General features: G+C 44.2%; 1 protein-coding gene across 20 annotated transcripts in view; it reads right to left on the reverse strand.

Annotated features, from left to right (window-relative positions):
- LOC111848816 (neurexin-1a) overlaps positions 1-18,760 on the reverse strand; it is a 249,977-nt gene that overhangs the window by 225,749 nt on the left and 5,468 nt on the right. For 10 of the 20 annotated variants that reach the window (XM_023821107.2, XM_023821122.2, XM_023821116.2 and 7 more), the window contains 3 exons: positions 2,977-2,994; positions 1,642-1,671; positions 801-812 (listed from right to left, as the gene is read on the reverse strand). The exons of 3 other annotated variants lie outside the window; for them this stretch is intronic. In XM_023821107.2, the coding sequence (XP_023676875.1) occupies positions 801-812; positions 1,642-1,671; positions 2,977-2,994 (60 nt within the window). The remainder of the gene's footprint in view (positions 1-800; positions 813-1,641; positions 1,672-2,976; positions 2,995-18,760) is intronic. 7 more of the 20 variants (XM_072709755.1, XM_023821117.2, XM_023821112.2 and 4 more) reach the window with 3 other exon arrangements.

Raw genomic sequence — 18,760 nt, forward strand, 5'->3', positions numbered from 1 at the left:
TTATTGCAGATGAATATGGAAGACTTGAATTGCAGAGAAAGGCCTCACCTTAGCTAGCTGGGGGTTTTTCTTTTCTCTTCAATATTCATAACAGTTGATATCACTCAAGCATGAGATGTTTCCCCACCATGAAGTAAAAGCATAATATATACAGACAGAGATTACCCGAGTGATAAAATATTAGTGTCATTCAGATTTTCCAAGGAACATTCCAAAAAACGGAACCCCCCCCCCCCCCCCCCATCCAGGAAACATACCCAGCTTCTTATTTAAGGGTTTCTTGCACCCCCCACACCCACCAATGAAGAAGTAGCAGTGCACCCCCTACCCCTGCTGCTGTGTGACATTCTTTCACAGCCATCGTCTTCAATGCCCCCCTGCCTCGTCATCCCATCGACTGGGAAGATGAGTGGAACGGCAGGGCTCAGTCCCCCCCTTACCCACCTGCAGCGTAGAGCTGGCCCAGAGCGGGACAAAAGCCGAACGCCCATCTCCGGGGCGTCCGTCGCGGCGAAAGTGAAATGAAAACGCCATTACCGGCCCTTCGGCTGCCCGGTGGGCGTAACCCCGCAGTGCCGCGGCAGTTGTGACATCATGCATCAAGCAGGATGAGAGAGCAGGGCAACAGAGTGCAGCACCTACCTTTGGCATCGTGGGGGGGGGGGGGGCGATATTCAACACACAGCTAGAATGTGTGGGACGTTTATATAGGCAAACACATCTATATACAGCAAAACACAAGCAAGAGGCCCACGTATGAAACGTACAACAGCATATTTAGTATATAAAACTCCGAGTACCTTTACTTTTACCTATGAAATTGATGGAATGGTTCCATAAAGGAAGCATTTTCCATGGGGGGGGAGAAAAAAAAAATCAAAGAAGGGGAGAGAGAGACGACAATAAGAGTCATGGTCATGACAAAAGGCAGGAAACATAAAAGAAGGGCATGATGGGTAACAGAGTTCACAGGTGAGGGAAGCACCAGAGGGCATCAAGCGGGGAGGCTGGCCTGGGGTCGAGGCGGGCAGGCACCCACGCAGCTGCAGGCTAGGGGACATGCTCTGCAGAAATGTGGGGGGGGGGGGGGGGCGCAAACGGCACAGCGATGCATGGGAGGGGGATGGGGGGATCTCACTGAAGCTTCTCCGAGATCTCCGGCATTCCAACGACCAGAAACTGGAGGCACGATGTTTTGTTCCTTCTCTCTAAAACAAATCATGCACTAATCGCCTAAGATTCAAACAACCGTCACACAGACACTGGACTGACCGAATCAAAGGGAGGCTTTATTGGTTCTGCTAAGTAAAGAGGGACAGACCGCAAAGGATGTTGTACCTGAGGAGCTGGATGGTGCTTATGTGCCACAAGACAAACAATGAAAAGAAAATGGGAAGGCAAGGGAGGGGACAGGGGCACCACCATACGAGTGAGAAGAATAGCAGAGCAAGAAGTGTGGATGCTAATCAGAAGTACTGAAAGCAATGGCTGCTGCCGCAGAGCCGGGCACAGGACGACCCCTCCTCAAGCGTTAGGCCGTGAGAACCAGCATGTGGGAAGCGGCTTTAGCACGGGGTGGGGGGGGCAAAGGCGGGGGGAGCACGGAGGAAGCAGAAAGTGGAAAAGGAACAGAACCCATACCTTGGTCGCCCATCATCAGGTGCGCAAGACCTTAAAGGAAAACAAGAGCACAGTCAGCAGAGAACAAGGGATTATGGGAAGGTTCCATCAGAGTGAGAGACAGGCATCCCTTTCAAGGTGGATGCTTGTCAGGTGACAGGGTGGGGGGTGGGAAAGTTCAAGGAGCAGAGAGAAAGGAGGAGCACAGACAGAAAGGGGGGGGGGGGGGGCAGAGAAAAGCATTCAGCCAACCATCCGGTTGCAATGCTTCACCTATAAGACTTACGTTAAGAGATTAATTACCACGGAGACTTATTCGGGATTATCCAAAAAAAGGAAGGCGGACCTGTAAGGCCGCCCCCATCCCGAAGGCACTTCCTGTCCCACCCACATGCCTGCCCCCTCAAAGCCCAACACCATGTTCATGTTCTCAGGCGATGGACAGTAAAATATGCATTTGTTTGGTTATTCTTCTCAACATACCTATCTTACATGTGGGTGTGCATCATTTGAAGGAAACAAGTTAAATGACCTTCCATATATCACAATACAGCAATACCTTTAGCCATATAACAACCCCCCCCCCCCCCACCAAAGCTTAGATGGCATTCAAATTGGTCCTAAAAAACAACATAATAGCGCTTCAAAGCTTGATGTTAATGCTTTTACAGCAAGCATCACCCTCCCACTCCACTCCGCAGAGCTTTCACTGTGAGCAACGCATGAGAAACGAAACCTCTACAATCTATAAAACGAAAAGGAATGGGGAGCGTTCATCCCCACCCCCCTCAAAAATTGGGTACTTAACTCACAGGAAATACTACATTTTCTGTGCTGGCAGGGGAGCACAGACACACTTTGCCAACAGTACTTACCCACGTCAAGGGCACACATGTGGCAGTCGCCAGTGACATAATTATCCCGTCTAGAAACTTACAAGGCACGAGGCTTCATTTACATACATTAATGTCCCAGACATGGATAGCCTGCATGTTGGGTGTGTGCCCCACATCGCAGAAATGTTTGTCGTCAGTTACCTCCCCCTCCGATGCCAAAATGAGTGGAAAGCAAGACACTGCTCTCAAATAATCTAGATTTTATACCACTGCAAATGAGAAAGAAGGGCACAATGACAATAGAAAGTATACTTACCGTTGCATTATGGGGGGGAGGGGGGCAAATCGGGTAAACACTAATAGTTGTGACGGAATAGGAATGCTCCACGTAATCTATGTCTGCTGAAGAATGTACAGGTGTCGAAAAAGGGCCGGGGTGGGGCAGGGCAGGATGGGGGGGTAGGGGGGCCGCAGCGAGCCACAAGAGAGACAAGCGAGCAGGACGGAGAAGAGTACCCACCTCCCACATAGCTGTCCTCTGGGAGCACGGCCCGGCAGGAAGAGAGAGAGGAAGACATTCATTAAGCCGCATGCAGACCGAGTGCGGCCATTGCATGTCGGTGGCATGCAAGGCATCAAACATAACATGCAAGTGTCCCACTGCCCCCCTGCACAGATGGGAGGGGTTAAAAAATAATAAAATAAATAAAAACCTGGCAATGAGAAGCACTCGCAGTTTCAAAGACTAAGCTCATCTCAAGTTAGTTATTTTAAGTCCGTTAGACTTCAGTCTAAAAGATGACTGGATGCTGCCTGGATCAAAGGCAACAGCATCTAGGGCATTATTTTTACACGCTGGGAGTGCATTTACACCCCGGGATATGTCAGCCGCGCTTCTTTTCCCATTTCTTAAGGAGAGCGAGAGGCAGGCGCCATACAGGTCGTGTAGAGAGACGGAGGAGGAGCAGGCTGCGCTGAGCTCCCGGCAAACCGGTACACAGAGACGCCGGAGATAAAGACCGTCTGAAAATAAACCACGCAGAACCGAGAATCTAGGCTGGTGGCTGCGGGGGGGGTGGTGGCAGATTTCAGGCGCATTTTGAGGAACCGGAGCGAATGCGCGACGTGGAGGCTGAGTGACACACGTGTTATTATGTTATTAGTCAATGTGACACACAGCCCCAGTGCCGCTGGCCAGCACACTCTGGAAATTAAATACATATTTGTCCTTACAGATTACTGCTCTTAACAGCAGGGCGAATTGGCAGGAAAGCCATTTTAGGCTGATTTTATGCTTTGTAACATTGAAAGTGGATTGTGTGAAAACAAGGCTCCAAGCAGGATCTGCGGTGAAGCGAGAAGCACGGCCGGCAGTGGCGAGGGGTGTGGGGACGGGGGGGGAGTGGGGGGGGGGCGCTAGGCCTATAGTGATGCTTGCCTGCCTCTGTCAAGACGGATCACGATCACCAGCCACAACCGCGGCGCTAATCACCTGTTATTAATGTAAAAGGAGCTAGCCACCACCAGCCAAGGGGGCATTTCAGGATGGGGGCGGGGCTCAAGGCCTTAACCAATCATCAGAATCCGAGAGCACACATGGTGTGGTGGGGGCGGGACTTGGGATAGGCCTTAAATCAACATCAGACATGAACTACATGTCACTGCAAGTCATGAAATGTGTATGAGGTAGAGTGAGAGGGGATCTGACACGCACACACACATACAGACATACACACACACACACACACAGTGAGGATGTTTTAAAAAAAAAACAAGTCAGTAAATGGTTTTTAACAATTCCTGTGTCTAGAGAGCAACTACAGAGCAAGAAATACTTATATTCCCTTTCATTCCAGGGAAAAGCAGACATCGAAGAATCACTAACAGACAGAACTGAATGTATTTATGATAAATGCAACAACGTTAAGGGAAAAGATTTAAAATGTGTCAAACATGGGATTCATAAAAACATTCCATTACTTTTATGTAAAAGCAGCGTTTTAAAGTTAAATTGGGTTATAATAAATTTTAATTTTACTGCTTATTCATGAGTGTATGCAGTTTCATATGATTTCAGCGCCATTAATTCCATTCAAAAAACTGAATGGAATGAAAATTTTTGGCCAAACATCAGAAAGTGAACTGAAGACGTCACAGGGATGTGATCCAAGGAAACACAGATCCCACCTTCCCCGAGTGGCACTCCCCTCCACCCCCCAGCCTCTGACAGCGCTGCAAAGACGGCCAGACAGTTTGAAAAATAAAAAAGCGGGTTTCCTACCTCTCACAGGTATTGCGTCGGGACCGATCGGTGATTACTGACCCAGGACTTACCAGTGTCACCTGTTCCACTCCCGAACTGTATACCGAACGCCGAAACCAAACAGTGAGAGCAGCATTTTTTATGGTTAAAATGAGTCAGACTGATGCATCAGAAGATAAATACCCAGGTTTACTGCTCTGTTAACAATATTCTTGAGGATGGTAAGCTATGGATCAATTTACACAAAGCAAAGGCCAAAGTGCAATGTGTATGTGGGAAATCGATGGGCTTGTTCAGAAAAGGATGGAGATCAAAGCGACAGACCCAAGCTGGGGTCAGTGTCCCGAACATGAGCAGGAACCGTCTCAGCTGACTTACAGCTGACGGCCGTGTTTTGGAAATGACTGCAATCCGGGGGGTCGGAGGGGGATACTCCACATTCTACAGAATGTAACAGTGCTTGTCATACCCAGTAAACACATCAAAACGAAAAAGCAAATCAATACAGTAATGTTCCTGACTATGAATGTGCTGAACGACATGAGTTCACAGTGCAAACAATTGCAGGCTCTGTGTATCATTGTAAGAGATGCACATGTGGAGATAAAGTATGTAATTTCACAGAAACAGAACTGCTACACCTAAAGTAATAGACAGTCATTATCAGGATAAACTTTGCCCACATTTTATAACTGGCTACTTTTACCTTATTTTTCACCGAATTTTGAACCAGTAATGAAACTATAAAATATCACCAAGTTCTGGGGAGTTCTACGCCTCTTGAAATTCTAGTAGCCCCACTGCCTAAATTAACTAAAAAGGAACTGCACTGATACTCAGACACGGGGCATGGAAACTTGGGCTATGATAATGTGATAATGAGCTTCTCTTTAAAATATAATCTTAGCCCAAAAAACATTAATTCAAAAGTAAAATAAAATGAGATTAAGAGTATTATCTCTCATTATAACACAATAAATTAGACAACTAGGACATCTGATTGATATTTACTGTTGGTATTTAATGGCTGTATATTGGCTGATCTATCACTGGATCTGTGGGGATCATCCACAGCTCAACATTTCTGCCGGACGGGGCATGCAACCTGGGAAAATTTCCCAGTGAAATAAAAAGACATAAATGTCTCTCAAAACACTAAATAAAGCAAATGTATACATAAAATAAAGACGTGGCTTAAATCTAATCATTGGATACATTGTAGTTCAATAATCCTTAATTAAAGTCAGTTAAATCCAGGCGTCAATGGCAAGCCGAGTTGGCTTGTCACATGACCGGTGAGAGGGCTGGGGACGCGAGCGTGGAGGGTGATGCCGTCCACCGCAGGCCGAGCAGCCACCGAGGCAGCCGGCAGCTCATTGCTCCGTTACACAGAGCGTCAAAATCACCCAACAACACATCGGCTCTGGGGCAGCGACTACGGCGACTTGACATGACACCCATATTACAGGAGGGGGAGTCGCATTCTGACACGTTATTCTCTAACAGCTTGTGTCACCCCAGCTGGCACTGCCCCCATTTGAAAAGGGCTTTCAGAGCCACGCTTTAATGTACTGCGCTCCTCGTCTACTCGGACTCTGTCAAGTGGGATTCGGCGCCGTGCCACTTACCGCTCGACCTGACAGCCGGAGGGCATCGGAGAAGTACCTGTGCTTCATTTACCAAATAAATTAACAGAATGGGAGAGCTCACTGCATCTCACTAGTGTTCATGTGTGTGCAGCATTCACCGGGTACCAAACACATGGAGGACAGAAATGGGCGTGTCTCATGTCCCCATGGCAGCCGAGGCCTGCCGACTTGGAGGTCCAGAAAGGAAAATGTAGGGGGCTAGCCACAATGCTATGCTGGTATCACGGATGGACAGTGGGTCTGTACACGAGCTTGTAAAGGAGGAAGAGGCAGCTCGCAGATGGCGGCTCTGTGCTGGCCCACTGCTGGAATAAGGCCAGACATGTCCATCCCCTAGGAAAGCGACACTCACCCACAGCCTCTTACATTTGTACCTCCCTCAGGTTTAATTCAGCTGAATGTGCCTGTGATATTTAAAGGCATTAAAACGACACCGTCATTTGTGCAAATGGCTGGTGTTTGCTGTCACAACACGGCCCGCTGAGTGAAGCTGACATTCTTAAGATCAGTTTTTAAATTGCCGCCTTACCTGACTTTCAAACTGTACACGATCTAACGGCTCAGGCCCCCGCCAGGACAGGCAAATGATACACTGGCGGAGAGAGATTTTTATCTCCGTGCTGTGTGAGCACCTGCCGCAGCCGAAGGGCACCGGAGACCCCTCCGAATGCAGAGGCCAACCTGATTCCATGTCAGGTGCATCTGCATGGGATGCTCACTCACCAGAAGAGGGAAACATTTAAAACACAGCAGGATTAACACCGGCTGTTGTCCATGACATGGCAAACTGGAATCGGCAAACAAAAGGGGCATTGTTTTGCTGTTTCCAGCACGTTTGGTAACGCCAGATAATTCATTTGACAGCGACACATGGGCTGGACTATTTAAAGTTCTCAGCTCGAACAAAACCACAGGCTACATCCTGCTGCTGCAGCAAATAAATTAAAATAAGAGATTAATGTCACTCTAGCAGGTTAAACAAACTTCATCCTTCTTCACTTATATTTTGAGGCACACAGCTAATTGCTTAGCGAATCAGCTCAGCTGATAGTGCCATTCAAACTTGTAATCACCTCATTACAGTAACACAATTTTCAGTAATTAATGAGCTTTATTTGCATCTAGACAGCGAGCGCGGAGGTAATCTAGAACTTGATATTGAATTTGATCTGGCAAGGCATGAGGAAGCGGGAAAGTTCTGGGAAAAGATGCAGCAGTTCACAGGTGCATAGATACACCTGTGTGCCTAAGATGCCTTTTCAGCTTCCAGTTGTTCAGAACATTTCTCTACAAAGAAGCGAATGAGTTGTCCCACAAACACTCGCATTTGAAAAACAATAGTAATCAATCTGAGGTCTCAAGTATCCTGCAGGTTAAGTTAGAGGCAACTCATGTAACTCATATAAACTTCAGTTTATTAAAGAAGATTATGCTTGAATTAGACATAAAGAGATACTGAATGAGACTGGAGTGTCTAGCTGCATAAAAAAAGTTCTCAGATGGTCTGGATTTAAGAAACACTATCAGTTATAGGTTTTGACTTCCTGCTCAGGCAGTCACTACAGAAGAGCGACCATGTAGGTGAAATGAAGCCCATGCTCAATATATCATCTCATAAATTTAAAATGAAGGCACTGCTCAATGTATTCAGTAGGGAAGGGTAAAGGAAATCTTGGGCTCCAGCAGTCATAAGAATCCTCGAAGCCCACTCAAGGGGTCAAACCTGCCTGCTGGAGAGTTGTACTTCAAAAATGACACCATGAACTAAGGGTCAAGGTCAAAAAACATGAGCATCTGACCAGAGGCCACTACACTATAAAACACAGACCTGATTAGTTGACCAGGATGATCTGATCACTTCTGGAGGATGACATCACACAATCTGTACCCATTTGCTTTTAGCCGAGGGCAGAGACCCTTTTAGCCACTTACACACCTCACAGTTTTTAATGCTACTAATGATCTTTCACTATAGCAGTTAAGTTCTCCTCCTAGCAGTGGAGAAAAAAAAAAAAGACATCCAGGACCGCTCGCTAACAAACCCAGCAATTTAACCGCTCTGCTAAAATGCTATTGCTTTCACTCTGTATGCACAACAAGCTTTTATCCTACCTACAGTAGCTTGCAACACGAGCCATTCACACAGCAGTCGAGAAGACGTTTGGGGCTGGATGTGAATGGGCAGTCGCACACTCATGCCTCATGGTTAACCACCCTGCTACCTGACCCTCTCTCATTGCTCATGCAGGGCCTCTAGGCCCCAAAAGGAAATCTGCAGCGGATAGCCAGAGGAGGAACAGACAAATATGCACAGAGCACCAAAAGGTCAATGCTACAATTCAAAGAGCAGATCGATCCCTTGCTTGAATTACCATTCCATCAGAATTGTGCACAATTAAGGGGAAACAGCAGCTCAGTCTTCAACTCTTCCTACATCCTCTACACGATTTCTTTTATCCACATCCATTTTCCACGCCCACCCATTTAGCTGCGCAAACACACTCTCCCCAACCTACTGAAAGTCAGCATTTGACTGACCGGATGCTGTCGACAAGAGAGAATCAATAACGTCTGCAACAGCAAAGGGCCAGTGTAGGATTTCAGCTCTGACCGTTTCAGCCTGTTGTCTTTGTGGTCTCTGTAGAACACTCCTGTTCTTCTCCCAGTCAGGCACCTTACTTTTATACGGAAGAATCAACAAACGGTCAGCAAACACACGACTACCAAACAGATAGTAATCCAAGCTTTGGCAGCTCCTGGACCAAAATACTTACCGTTTTTCTCAATTCTCAAAAACCAAATTCAATATCCAAGTGGATTTCTGAAGTGCAGGCCCATAATTATCCTCAGAATTCATATAGTGCATCCCAGCTAAGATATCAGCTTTTATCCTACTATATATCCGAGTTTATTTCAGTCTTCGCCAGTCACCCGAAGATGGCCGTTATCTCCGACCGGGCTGACAAATGGGATTGTGGGGGCAGACGTGCCTTAGGCCTCTCCGTTCTTTCACATCTTGCATTTGCGCTGATCCCGCAGGATAATCGCCAAGTAGCTTATAGTTCTAATAACCTTAATCCCTAGGATTGACGATATCCAAGATGGTATTACAGATGTGGAGTAAATCTTCTTTTACCACAAAATATCTCTCGTGAACGCCAGTCTTTTGATGCGGCTGATGAGCTTTTGATCAGCAAACAAATGAGATTTGAGGGGGAAAAAAAAGGTATTCTTGCCCAGGAGTAATACTTTGCTGCATATTTCTACCAAGCATGGTAAGAAACATGACCCTGTGCCAATTACTTCTGTTACCTTCCTAGGGTCCACAGCACATCACAAATGAATATTAACCAAACCCATTACGGTTAAACGGCCCATCCAAGGACTGTCAGGCATACCACGGCTAACCGAATTTTAATTTACACACATCTTTAAATGATTTGCAGACACCTTTAAATATTTGATGTTCTAATTCAAAATAATTCCTTTCGAAAGGTGCTCATAAATAAGATATATTTTAAGATATCTGGAAGTTATTTGGAGATATCCAAAACTGAATTGCACTTGAAAGTCAGATAACTTAAAACATGTTTTAATATTTTAAAACATCTTGAAATGTTTGAAGTAATATGAATAAATTCAGGATATCTTCGAATCATTAACAGAAAGTCAAGTCAAAGTATAAATGAAAACTAAGCATTTATTTTAACAGATAGTAAATCATACCCAAATATCTAGAAATCAGTACTGACAGAAATTTTCATCTATATATTTTCATTAACAATAACTGTACATATAATTACTTTTACAGCAAATATATCTGAGGATTTATTTCAAACCATTAAAAGAACACAGACAAAACCCAATGACATGGAGTAATAATAATAGGGAATTGCAATTAATTGAACACTGCTCTGAAGACTATCCCAAAACACAAAATGCTAAGATATTAATTACAGTTTAATTATCCAAGTCATAGACAAGTCGTGCATTAAAAAGACGACAAGGCCTCCGTCATTTTCACCTGTCACATCTTCATTATACTGCCACCCCCAGGGTGGAGCCCGCAAGTCACAGCCCAAGACGCCAACATGGTAACAACACTTTCGGAAAACCTGTCACTCCCTGAAAGCAGGAGTGAAAACTAAAGAGCCAAAAAAGCATCCTAGACTGGATCACACACGTGCCCTCCCTCCCACCTACCCCCCGGGCTCAGGAATTGTGGAATACCAGATCGCCACTGGGAAATCGAAATCTAAGTTAGTCAAACTTGGGGCTCAGACCATGGCCGGCCTACACACACTGTTGTGTGTCAACAAACAGCAAATTTCACTCCGACGAGATCAAAACAGGCACTGTCTTCAGCTTGCAGCCTCTCACTGCACAGCGGTGGTCATTCTGACTGCTGCAAACATGAACAATTGAACCCTAAGTGCGACTTGTCCCCGATGTCCGCGGATTCCTCATTCCAGTGGCTCATTCAGGCTGAAACCCACCGGAAGTACCCAAGAGGAAGCAGAGGCCCATAGCGTGGCACTTCTTCAACATTCATGTGGGATCGCCGTGGCATTTGCCACCACATACTTGCACCTCCATCTCCCAGGAATTTCATCCCGTCCACCATGTTCCAACGTCTGCCAAATTCAGAGCCCTGAACCCGAAGCTAAAGATATGGTGAGGTCCACTGTGGTGTCCCAGCTGAAGGAGGAGATGTGACATCCACCAAGAAACCCCACTTTGACACCCACAATTACAAAAACATGCTCCTCAAGCAGGTACAGACTGAATGATGCTGTCAAACCAGGAGAAGGAAAATTCCTGTGTATCTATCAGTTTCCACATACAGCCGCTGCCCTTGAGGGTCATGGAGCTTCCGGTAACAGCTGCAAACAATGCGCCAAATCTCCCTGGAATTATTGAAGCTGGTGACCACTGGTCTATACTAGGGCTGCCACTAACAACTATTTTTCTATCAATGAATCTATTGACTATTTTACCGATTAGTCAATTTATGTAAACAATTAATTATCCTCCATTTAAGTGAATTTTATTCTGATAAACGAACTATATGTCATTGCAATTCTTTAAAGAATGGACACCGGCTTTGACACCATACTGACGTTACTTACACCCACAACTCGATACGCAGAATAGTAGTAAGCTTAAAATATTAATGAGAGGCGTATTGTGATGTTCAAAAGTTAATAATCTGTATAAATTCGGTATATCCTTATACTTAGCAGAGCATGCTACATGCAACTGTTTTGTTATTCCATGGAAGAGATAGGCACTGATAAGCACGGTGAAGAAAGGGACAGCTCAGCAGCCATGATGTCTTTTAAAAGAGGGGATATTGTGGTTAAGCAAAGTAAAAAGATGTTAGTGGTGTTCCGGTACGTTCTGCAGTTTACTGTCCGACACAGATAACACTAGACCCAGTAAGCCCAACACACACAAACATACACACACCACGCTAATCAACGTAGAATAACCCCAGATTCTAGCCTAAACATTTTTTTTTTATTCTAAAGGTAGCAGGCAGAAAAGTTTATGGCATTAATAACGAGTGTATTTAGCAGCTACAAGGACAAAACAATTTAAAAAGCTCTCCATACAAATGGCAATTTAATAAACATGAGTAGACGATGCTTATGGTGGTTTTGCCTATTGTGGCAGTCTAGAATAGCGCCTGTGTGTTTCAGGAGCCCACGCATAGTGCTATGCAATTGAAACCTTGCACAGTGTACAACCTACCTTTTCGTTTTTGGTAATTTGGTAACTACTCCCATAATTACATAGTGATATTGAAGGAAAACATTTCTTATAATGAATTAGAAATCAAAAACGTAATTTCATTAAAATATTTTTTAAAACAATGCATCTATTTAAATTATTAATGTTGACGCATTTAAACTGTTGACGTCATCGACTACATCGACTAATCGCGGCAGCCTTAGTGTATATGTTAAGACTGGGGAAAAAAAAAAAAGAATTACATATTCAAAAATAGACCATTACTCTTGTCTGTTATAAACACACACACACACTTCTAATTCCCTTCTAAAGGCTAAAGGCAAGCAGCTCTGCACTTTAATTCAATCACCACATTATTTCCCTTTAGCCAGCAATAAAATCTTTCTTTTTTAAAGTCTTACTGTATCACCACCCCCCACATCTGCCAAATTTTAGCTGCAGCTCTGCTCTAAACATGGAGCTAAAAATAGAATGAGGTCGTCTTCAGCTGGGGGAAAAGGGAGCACCACTCCCCTCGACGTCCAGAGAATGACGAGAGAGCCAGGCATCAATCCAAGACACTCCGATCGGCCCTGAACTCCACCTGCCTCTGCAGTGGTCTCTCTTTATTGGCTCAGTATCGGTGATTGCATCAAGTTCTAGTCCATGGTACTGGCTTACAGGGCCATTAATGGAAGGGCACCCATCTCCATCAAAAGGCTCCTCGAGATCTATGTTCCATCTCGCCCCTTGGGTCAGCAAACCAACACCGCTTGGAGCTTCCTCCAGCACAGGCACTACTCTAGATAGTTCTCTTGTATGGTTCCCTGGTGGTTAAACAAGCTGCCAAACCACGGCCAGTCACCAGACTCTATCTCTGCCTTCAAGAAACACCTAGAGATCCATCTGTTCCAGGAATTCCTCTAAAAACCTGATTGTTCTTTGAATGCTCTTATGTTGAATTTACTGGCCCTTAAAGAGTCTTATTAAGCTCTTACTTTGCTATTAGTTCCTTCTTGTACCGTAAGCGCAACCTAGCTGCATTTATGCCTAGTTGACTCCTTGACAGCATGAATGTTTGCAAAATGCAGTTTCCCTTGTTGTAAGTCACTTTGGACTAAAATATCTGCTAAATATGTAAATGTAAATTTAAATTTAAATGAACCCCAAAAACCAGAGACCCAGATTTTCCAGAACAAAAGCCAAAGGTTAAACATTCAGCTCACACTCTGCTGAACATAACATTATGTAAATATTATACATATATTACATGACACACACTAAACTAAGATTAAGTAACTGAACTAAGAAACGTATACAGAATAGTAATGCTCCTTTTAGACCCATCTACAAACCGTAACAGTTTCTCTTATCTGCACAGGAGAAGCGAAAAAGCTCAGCTTGACAGACACAGGCCAGTGCATTTAAATAATTGTCCAAGCCAAACAAAGGGATTTATGTCAGCGTATGGGTTTGCTTTGGGAGAGGGGGGGGTGGGCAGACAAATCCTGTAATCCTTTCATCTGAAGAAAATATTATAAAAAAAAAAAAAAAGCTTTTACATTTTTTAATTGATCCATACAAACCTGGAGTGTGTGGATGGCTATGCTTGTGTGAGTGTAAAATGCAAATTTTAATGAACGGAGTAAACTTCACGATGCACTAGCGGACACTGCATCTGCCTAATTAACAACCAGCCGGCCTGATTTAAGTGTAATTAAATTCAATCAAAGCCCGTGGACATGTTGTGGTGTCGTACACAATTCCTGAGATCCATTTAACTGTAAGGAAATAGCACAAATTCGCTCCAAACCGGAGCGTAACTGGGATTTGATGTTTAATGAAGTTACGGGAATCTCCGTCAACGTCTGGCCGTCCAAGCAGTAGCCAGCCGCTCCTGGCGGCTTCTGGGGACTGAGCAGGAACACTGCAGGGGGCCGGGTGGGGGGTTGAATGTCAGCCGATCGACAGCGCAAATAGCATAACGGAGCGGCGGGGCGACACAACAAATATCAGCTTGCCTTCATCTCAGCGGCATGCCCTACAGCGACATTTTCAAAGTACTTAAGCCAGGCCAGGGTTAGTCAATTTACGGTCCGCTTAATTACTTAATTATGGGAATTTTAAAATATTCTTTACTGAGACAGTAACTTAAAAAAGATATCTACGATCAAATTATTACTATTGCTAATGCTACCACAACATCTTGGTACCAATATTTCTGATCTATTCTTGCCACCATATTACTAAATTTCTGTTACTATACAGTAAAATCCCGTTATAACGGATTTCAAGGGACCTGGCAAAACAGTCCGTTATATCCGAAGTCCGTTATATCCAGAGTTGCTGTTTGCCCAGAACACAACTACAGGACACCATGTACTCATGCCACATCCCAGCAGACACACTTGTGGTATAGATTAGTATATTGTACATATAGTAATCCAACTTTACCTGACCAGATGCGTGACTATTAATAATCCCGACTACGTATCTGCGCTGGATATCACCGGCACGCCACGCGCCTTGTAGGCGGAGCTGCTTGTCTGTTATAGCCGAACAAAACTACAGCTAAAAGCGGCCCTGGGGACCAAATTGTTTGTCCCTTATAAGCGAAATTCTGTTATATGTGAGTCCGCTGTATCCAATGCTTTTTCTGCATGTTCTTTGAGTTGCTAATGCTGGTTATAGGCCGTCATAATCGGTGGTTTGAGAACATTTTGGTGTCCCACTAAAGTACACCAACACTGAAAACAGAGTTGCTGATAAGACCAAGACTGTCAGCTCTGCTATGCCGAAATCGGATATGTTGCTGGAAACACACACAACATGCTAAATCATTTCAGACAGCATCATGAGTATGTACGACTGGAGCAGAAAGAGCCTCTGCAAGTCTTCCCGTGGCATCTAAGGTGCTTCTGCCAGGAAATTCAGACCAAGAGAATAAAAAATAAAAAATTACAGATAGAGGGGTGTTTATCGCTACAGATATACGGCCATACTCCGGAGTACAGAATGTGGGATTTAGACGGGGCCTAGTTCATCACAATTTTTTTGATGTTATATTTTGGATTTTTAAATATATTTTACATATTTGTTTTTACAATTTAAAAATAAGTGTCTCATAATGTAAAAATGTTGTCCTCCGAAGAGGGGTGGTGGTGGTGGGCAGCAAAAAAAAATTGTCTTTTTTTTGTATTCAGACACAAACGAATGCATTGCCTTTTAATTACTGTTCATAGTCTTGATTGTGGCAGTTTTAATAATATCAAAACAAATTGTTTTCCTTGCTGTACCAAAATTCCAAAACCGAGATTTGTACCAAAACCCTGGATTTTGTGTATCATCACAACCATACTAGTTGCTGTGTTGGGCTATTTCATGTTTATGGCTCATCGTCATTAAGATACTATCCCCCCTTATAACATCACAGCCGACTGTGACCCAGCATGCTTAATAAAGAATTCCTACACATATAACCATAAATTAAAACGAGGTCTATATTAGGTTATCCTGAATTAGTAACAAAAAAATGCTGACATCCAATAATAGATTTCCCACTTCAAATATATATATTTTTAATTAATTCAAATTCATGCTTTGCTGAAAAGAATGCTTTGTGCTAATATTCTATGGGGGAAATCTAATTAGGAGCAGCCTGGCATTGCGAGGGTTAAAGTGGCTATGAATTATGCAGGTGATCCAGGTTGAGGAATTCAGCATAAGCGCCCTGTAAGAAGGTACTCCACACACGGAAAAGTGCAGAGAGAGGATGAGCCGAACAATGGTGCTACCCAGCTACAAGACACATTTACTGCTTTCCGATAGGTCGAGTGATGTCTCCATGACTACGGACGACACCATTTTGAATCACACTTTTGGAAGGATTCCACCAGCAGATAAAAAGAACATCACCCCAACAGGAATTGCAGCAATATTCATTCCCACTCTGTAACAATTTTATCATCCCATAAATTAAATTGAGATTGCCAACTAAGACTTGGAAAAAGACAGGCTGCCTGTTAAGTGATGGATTTAACCTTCACATATCAAAGTATTCAATGAAAACAATAACAAGTCCTCAAAGTCCATCTAAGCATGACACCCTTATATACCTTATATATATATACTGCATTTCTGCAGTAACCGTCTCCCAGAGCTCGGGTCCTCGTTAGATTGGTCTTCGCAAACACATCTTGACACATGTCTGTCTAGGCAATATGGCTGATGCTATTCATGGCTTAGCGAGTGTCAGAAACAAAAGAACAAGAATGAGGCCAACAAAATGATGGAGTGCTGTGTGTCGGGGGCAACAATCTGCTTCTTCAATCCCATGCATTGTAGGACACAGCAAGACTTAATACCCACATAATTACCTCAATAGAACAATTATAATCCAAGACAATAAAATCAGGAACCAGATTCAAAAACTGATTCAGAATCATTTTAATGACCAGATGACTGAGAACGGTGGAATTTGCTTTTGGTACAGAATGGTGGGTAAGCTCAAATCAACAGTGTCCATGACAAAAAATATAAGCAGATATCAACATTACGTTAGACCACCATGAACCTCTAAAAACTTGCACCTACTATTTCCAACAATATACAAGATATATATAGAAGATTTTATAATGTCCTCCTAAGTCTAACCAAGGCATGAAGATCTTCAACCCCATGATCGTAAGATGCAGACATCCTTCTACACCCTTCTTTCATCAGCAAGAGTGTAGCAAACAGCCAGATCACACTGGACATAGAGCGCATGATGGAAATATAGCCCTCACACTTAAGAGCATCATACTGTACACTGTGCCCTGAACTGCCAAGAACCAGGCACGTGCCCGATACTAGAGGGCCCAGATGGATGCCTAAGGCCAACACCCCCCATCCTCCTCTCAACCAGATTCCCCACGCCTCTCATTCAGCAGGAAGGTCACCGCCACAGATCAGATACACTCGCTTACTGACAGTTCAGATCTGCACAGGTCCTGCAGATGGTGAACCACTGGATGTCTGAGATTAGGGCAGAGCTGTCATCATTAAAACTTAAAGGGAGCTTTAAAGATCCAAATAAAAAGAGAGAATTATGACAGCTCGTGGTTGAGAGCGAACATCCTGCTGTTTAGCACTTAGGTTTCCAGCACAATCAAGTTCAAACGCTGGACATGGAGGTAACCAAGGTGAAAAGCAACACAGAGGGCAGTAGAGACAGAGGGATCTGAATCCAAATACTGACTGGGTGACGGGACGGTCAAATGTAAACACCTACGCGGGTTAAACAAGAGCAAGGAGCCAAGAGCCTGACACCATGTGTGGCCATCAAACGAAAGCAACATCTTCCAGGCAATGAAATGTAACATCTGGGGTTTGGCTGTGTTAAATCATAGTGATTCACAAATCCCATACAAAATCCAATTATCTCAGTGGCTTAGAAGCCACACAGTGAAGCCACCTCGGGGTCCCTAATCAACTTACCTGTTCTGGGGCTCTAATGAGGGGATTTCTCGACCTCAGCGTCTCTCCCAGCCCCACCCCACCCCACCCCAACGCCCCCTAGCCAGCCTCTCATTCCATTCTCAAGACAATCCTCAGCACAAACAAGGAGCTCTCCAATTCAGCTGTAGACTTTGGCTCAAATTTAACAGCTTTGTAGGCTCTGGGTTACATGACAACCCCACATAACCCATAAAAGATTAAAGGAGGACAATGAAACTCTGAAATGACACTTCAAGGGCACCTGATCATTTGACAATTTTATATTCCATTTCAAACTCATGTCTTGGCCAGGTAATCATTTAACTTTACATGCTGGTGGTTACCTACCCAGGCAGTAGCATCATTTTCATTAGAACAAATCACGTATTGTACAGATGTCGGGAAAATCTGGTGTGACATTACTCTATTATTTCCATTTTCACTGGCACACGTCCATAAATTAGTTACTAAAAGTACATTAAGAACAACTCAAATTTAGGAAGGACCTACATGAAAAGGCCATCGCGATGAAATGGTGTATAATCTAAATATTCAATCCTGTTCGCCACGTTCAAAGCATCCTTTCTTCACGATGTGCGATTCTCAGAGGAAATGTCATGCGCTAAGCAGTGGAATAGTGTCACACGGCCTATTATGGTGACAATTCCATCTACAGCGAAAATGTCACGTTGGAGCACGGCAGATATACTAAAAAACGGTCTCAGGGTCACTCAGCCTTACTGACTTCCCGCTCCCATGCCTGTGTTTGCCGTACAGTAAACAGCACTCATTTGGAGGGCAGCTAGCCTCATTTGAAACGTCAACTGGCAGGAATGAGGGTCACATTTGGAATGGGGGAGGGGGTCAGAGTTTATAAACAAATAATGCTGCAGTCTACACATCCTGCATTTAACCTGTCAAGCACTCAAATCAATTCCGAGACTGTCGTACTCAGAGAAAGGCTTTGTGACGTTTCAGAGAGCACAGCCTCAGAGGCACCAGTCCCCCCCCCCAAGATGTGATGCAAGATGCCGAGAGTCAGGACCAAGATCGCAGGGCTGTGAGTTGAGTGCGCTCCTTCTTCTAAGGATGACCTGCTATCTGGCTGCTTTGTGACATTACCGAGAACTTAAAATCAATGGGAGGCCCTTTTCAATACAGCAATGCATGAAAGATGCCTC

Source organism: Paramormyrops kingsleyae, chromosome 3 (assembly GCF_048594095.1).
Source record: "Paramormyrops kingsleyae isolate MSU_618 chromosome 3, PKINGS_0.4, whole genome shotgun sequence".
Classification (NCBI taxonomy): domain Eukaryota; kingdom Metazoa; phylum Chordata; class Actinopteri; order Osteoglossiformes; family Mormyridae; genus Paramormyrops; species Paramormyrops kingsleyae.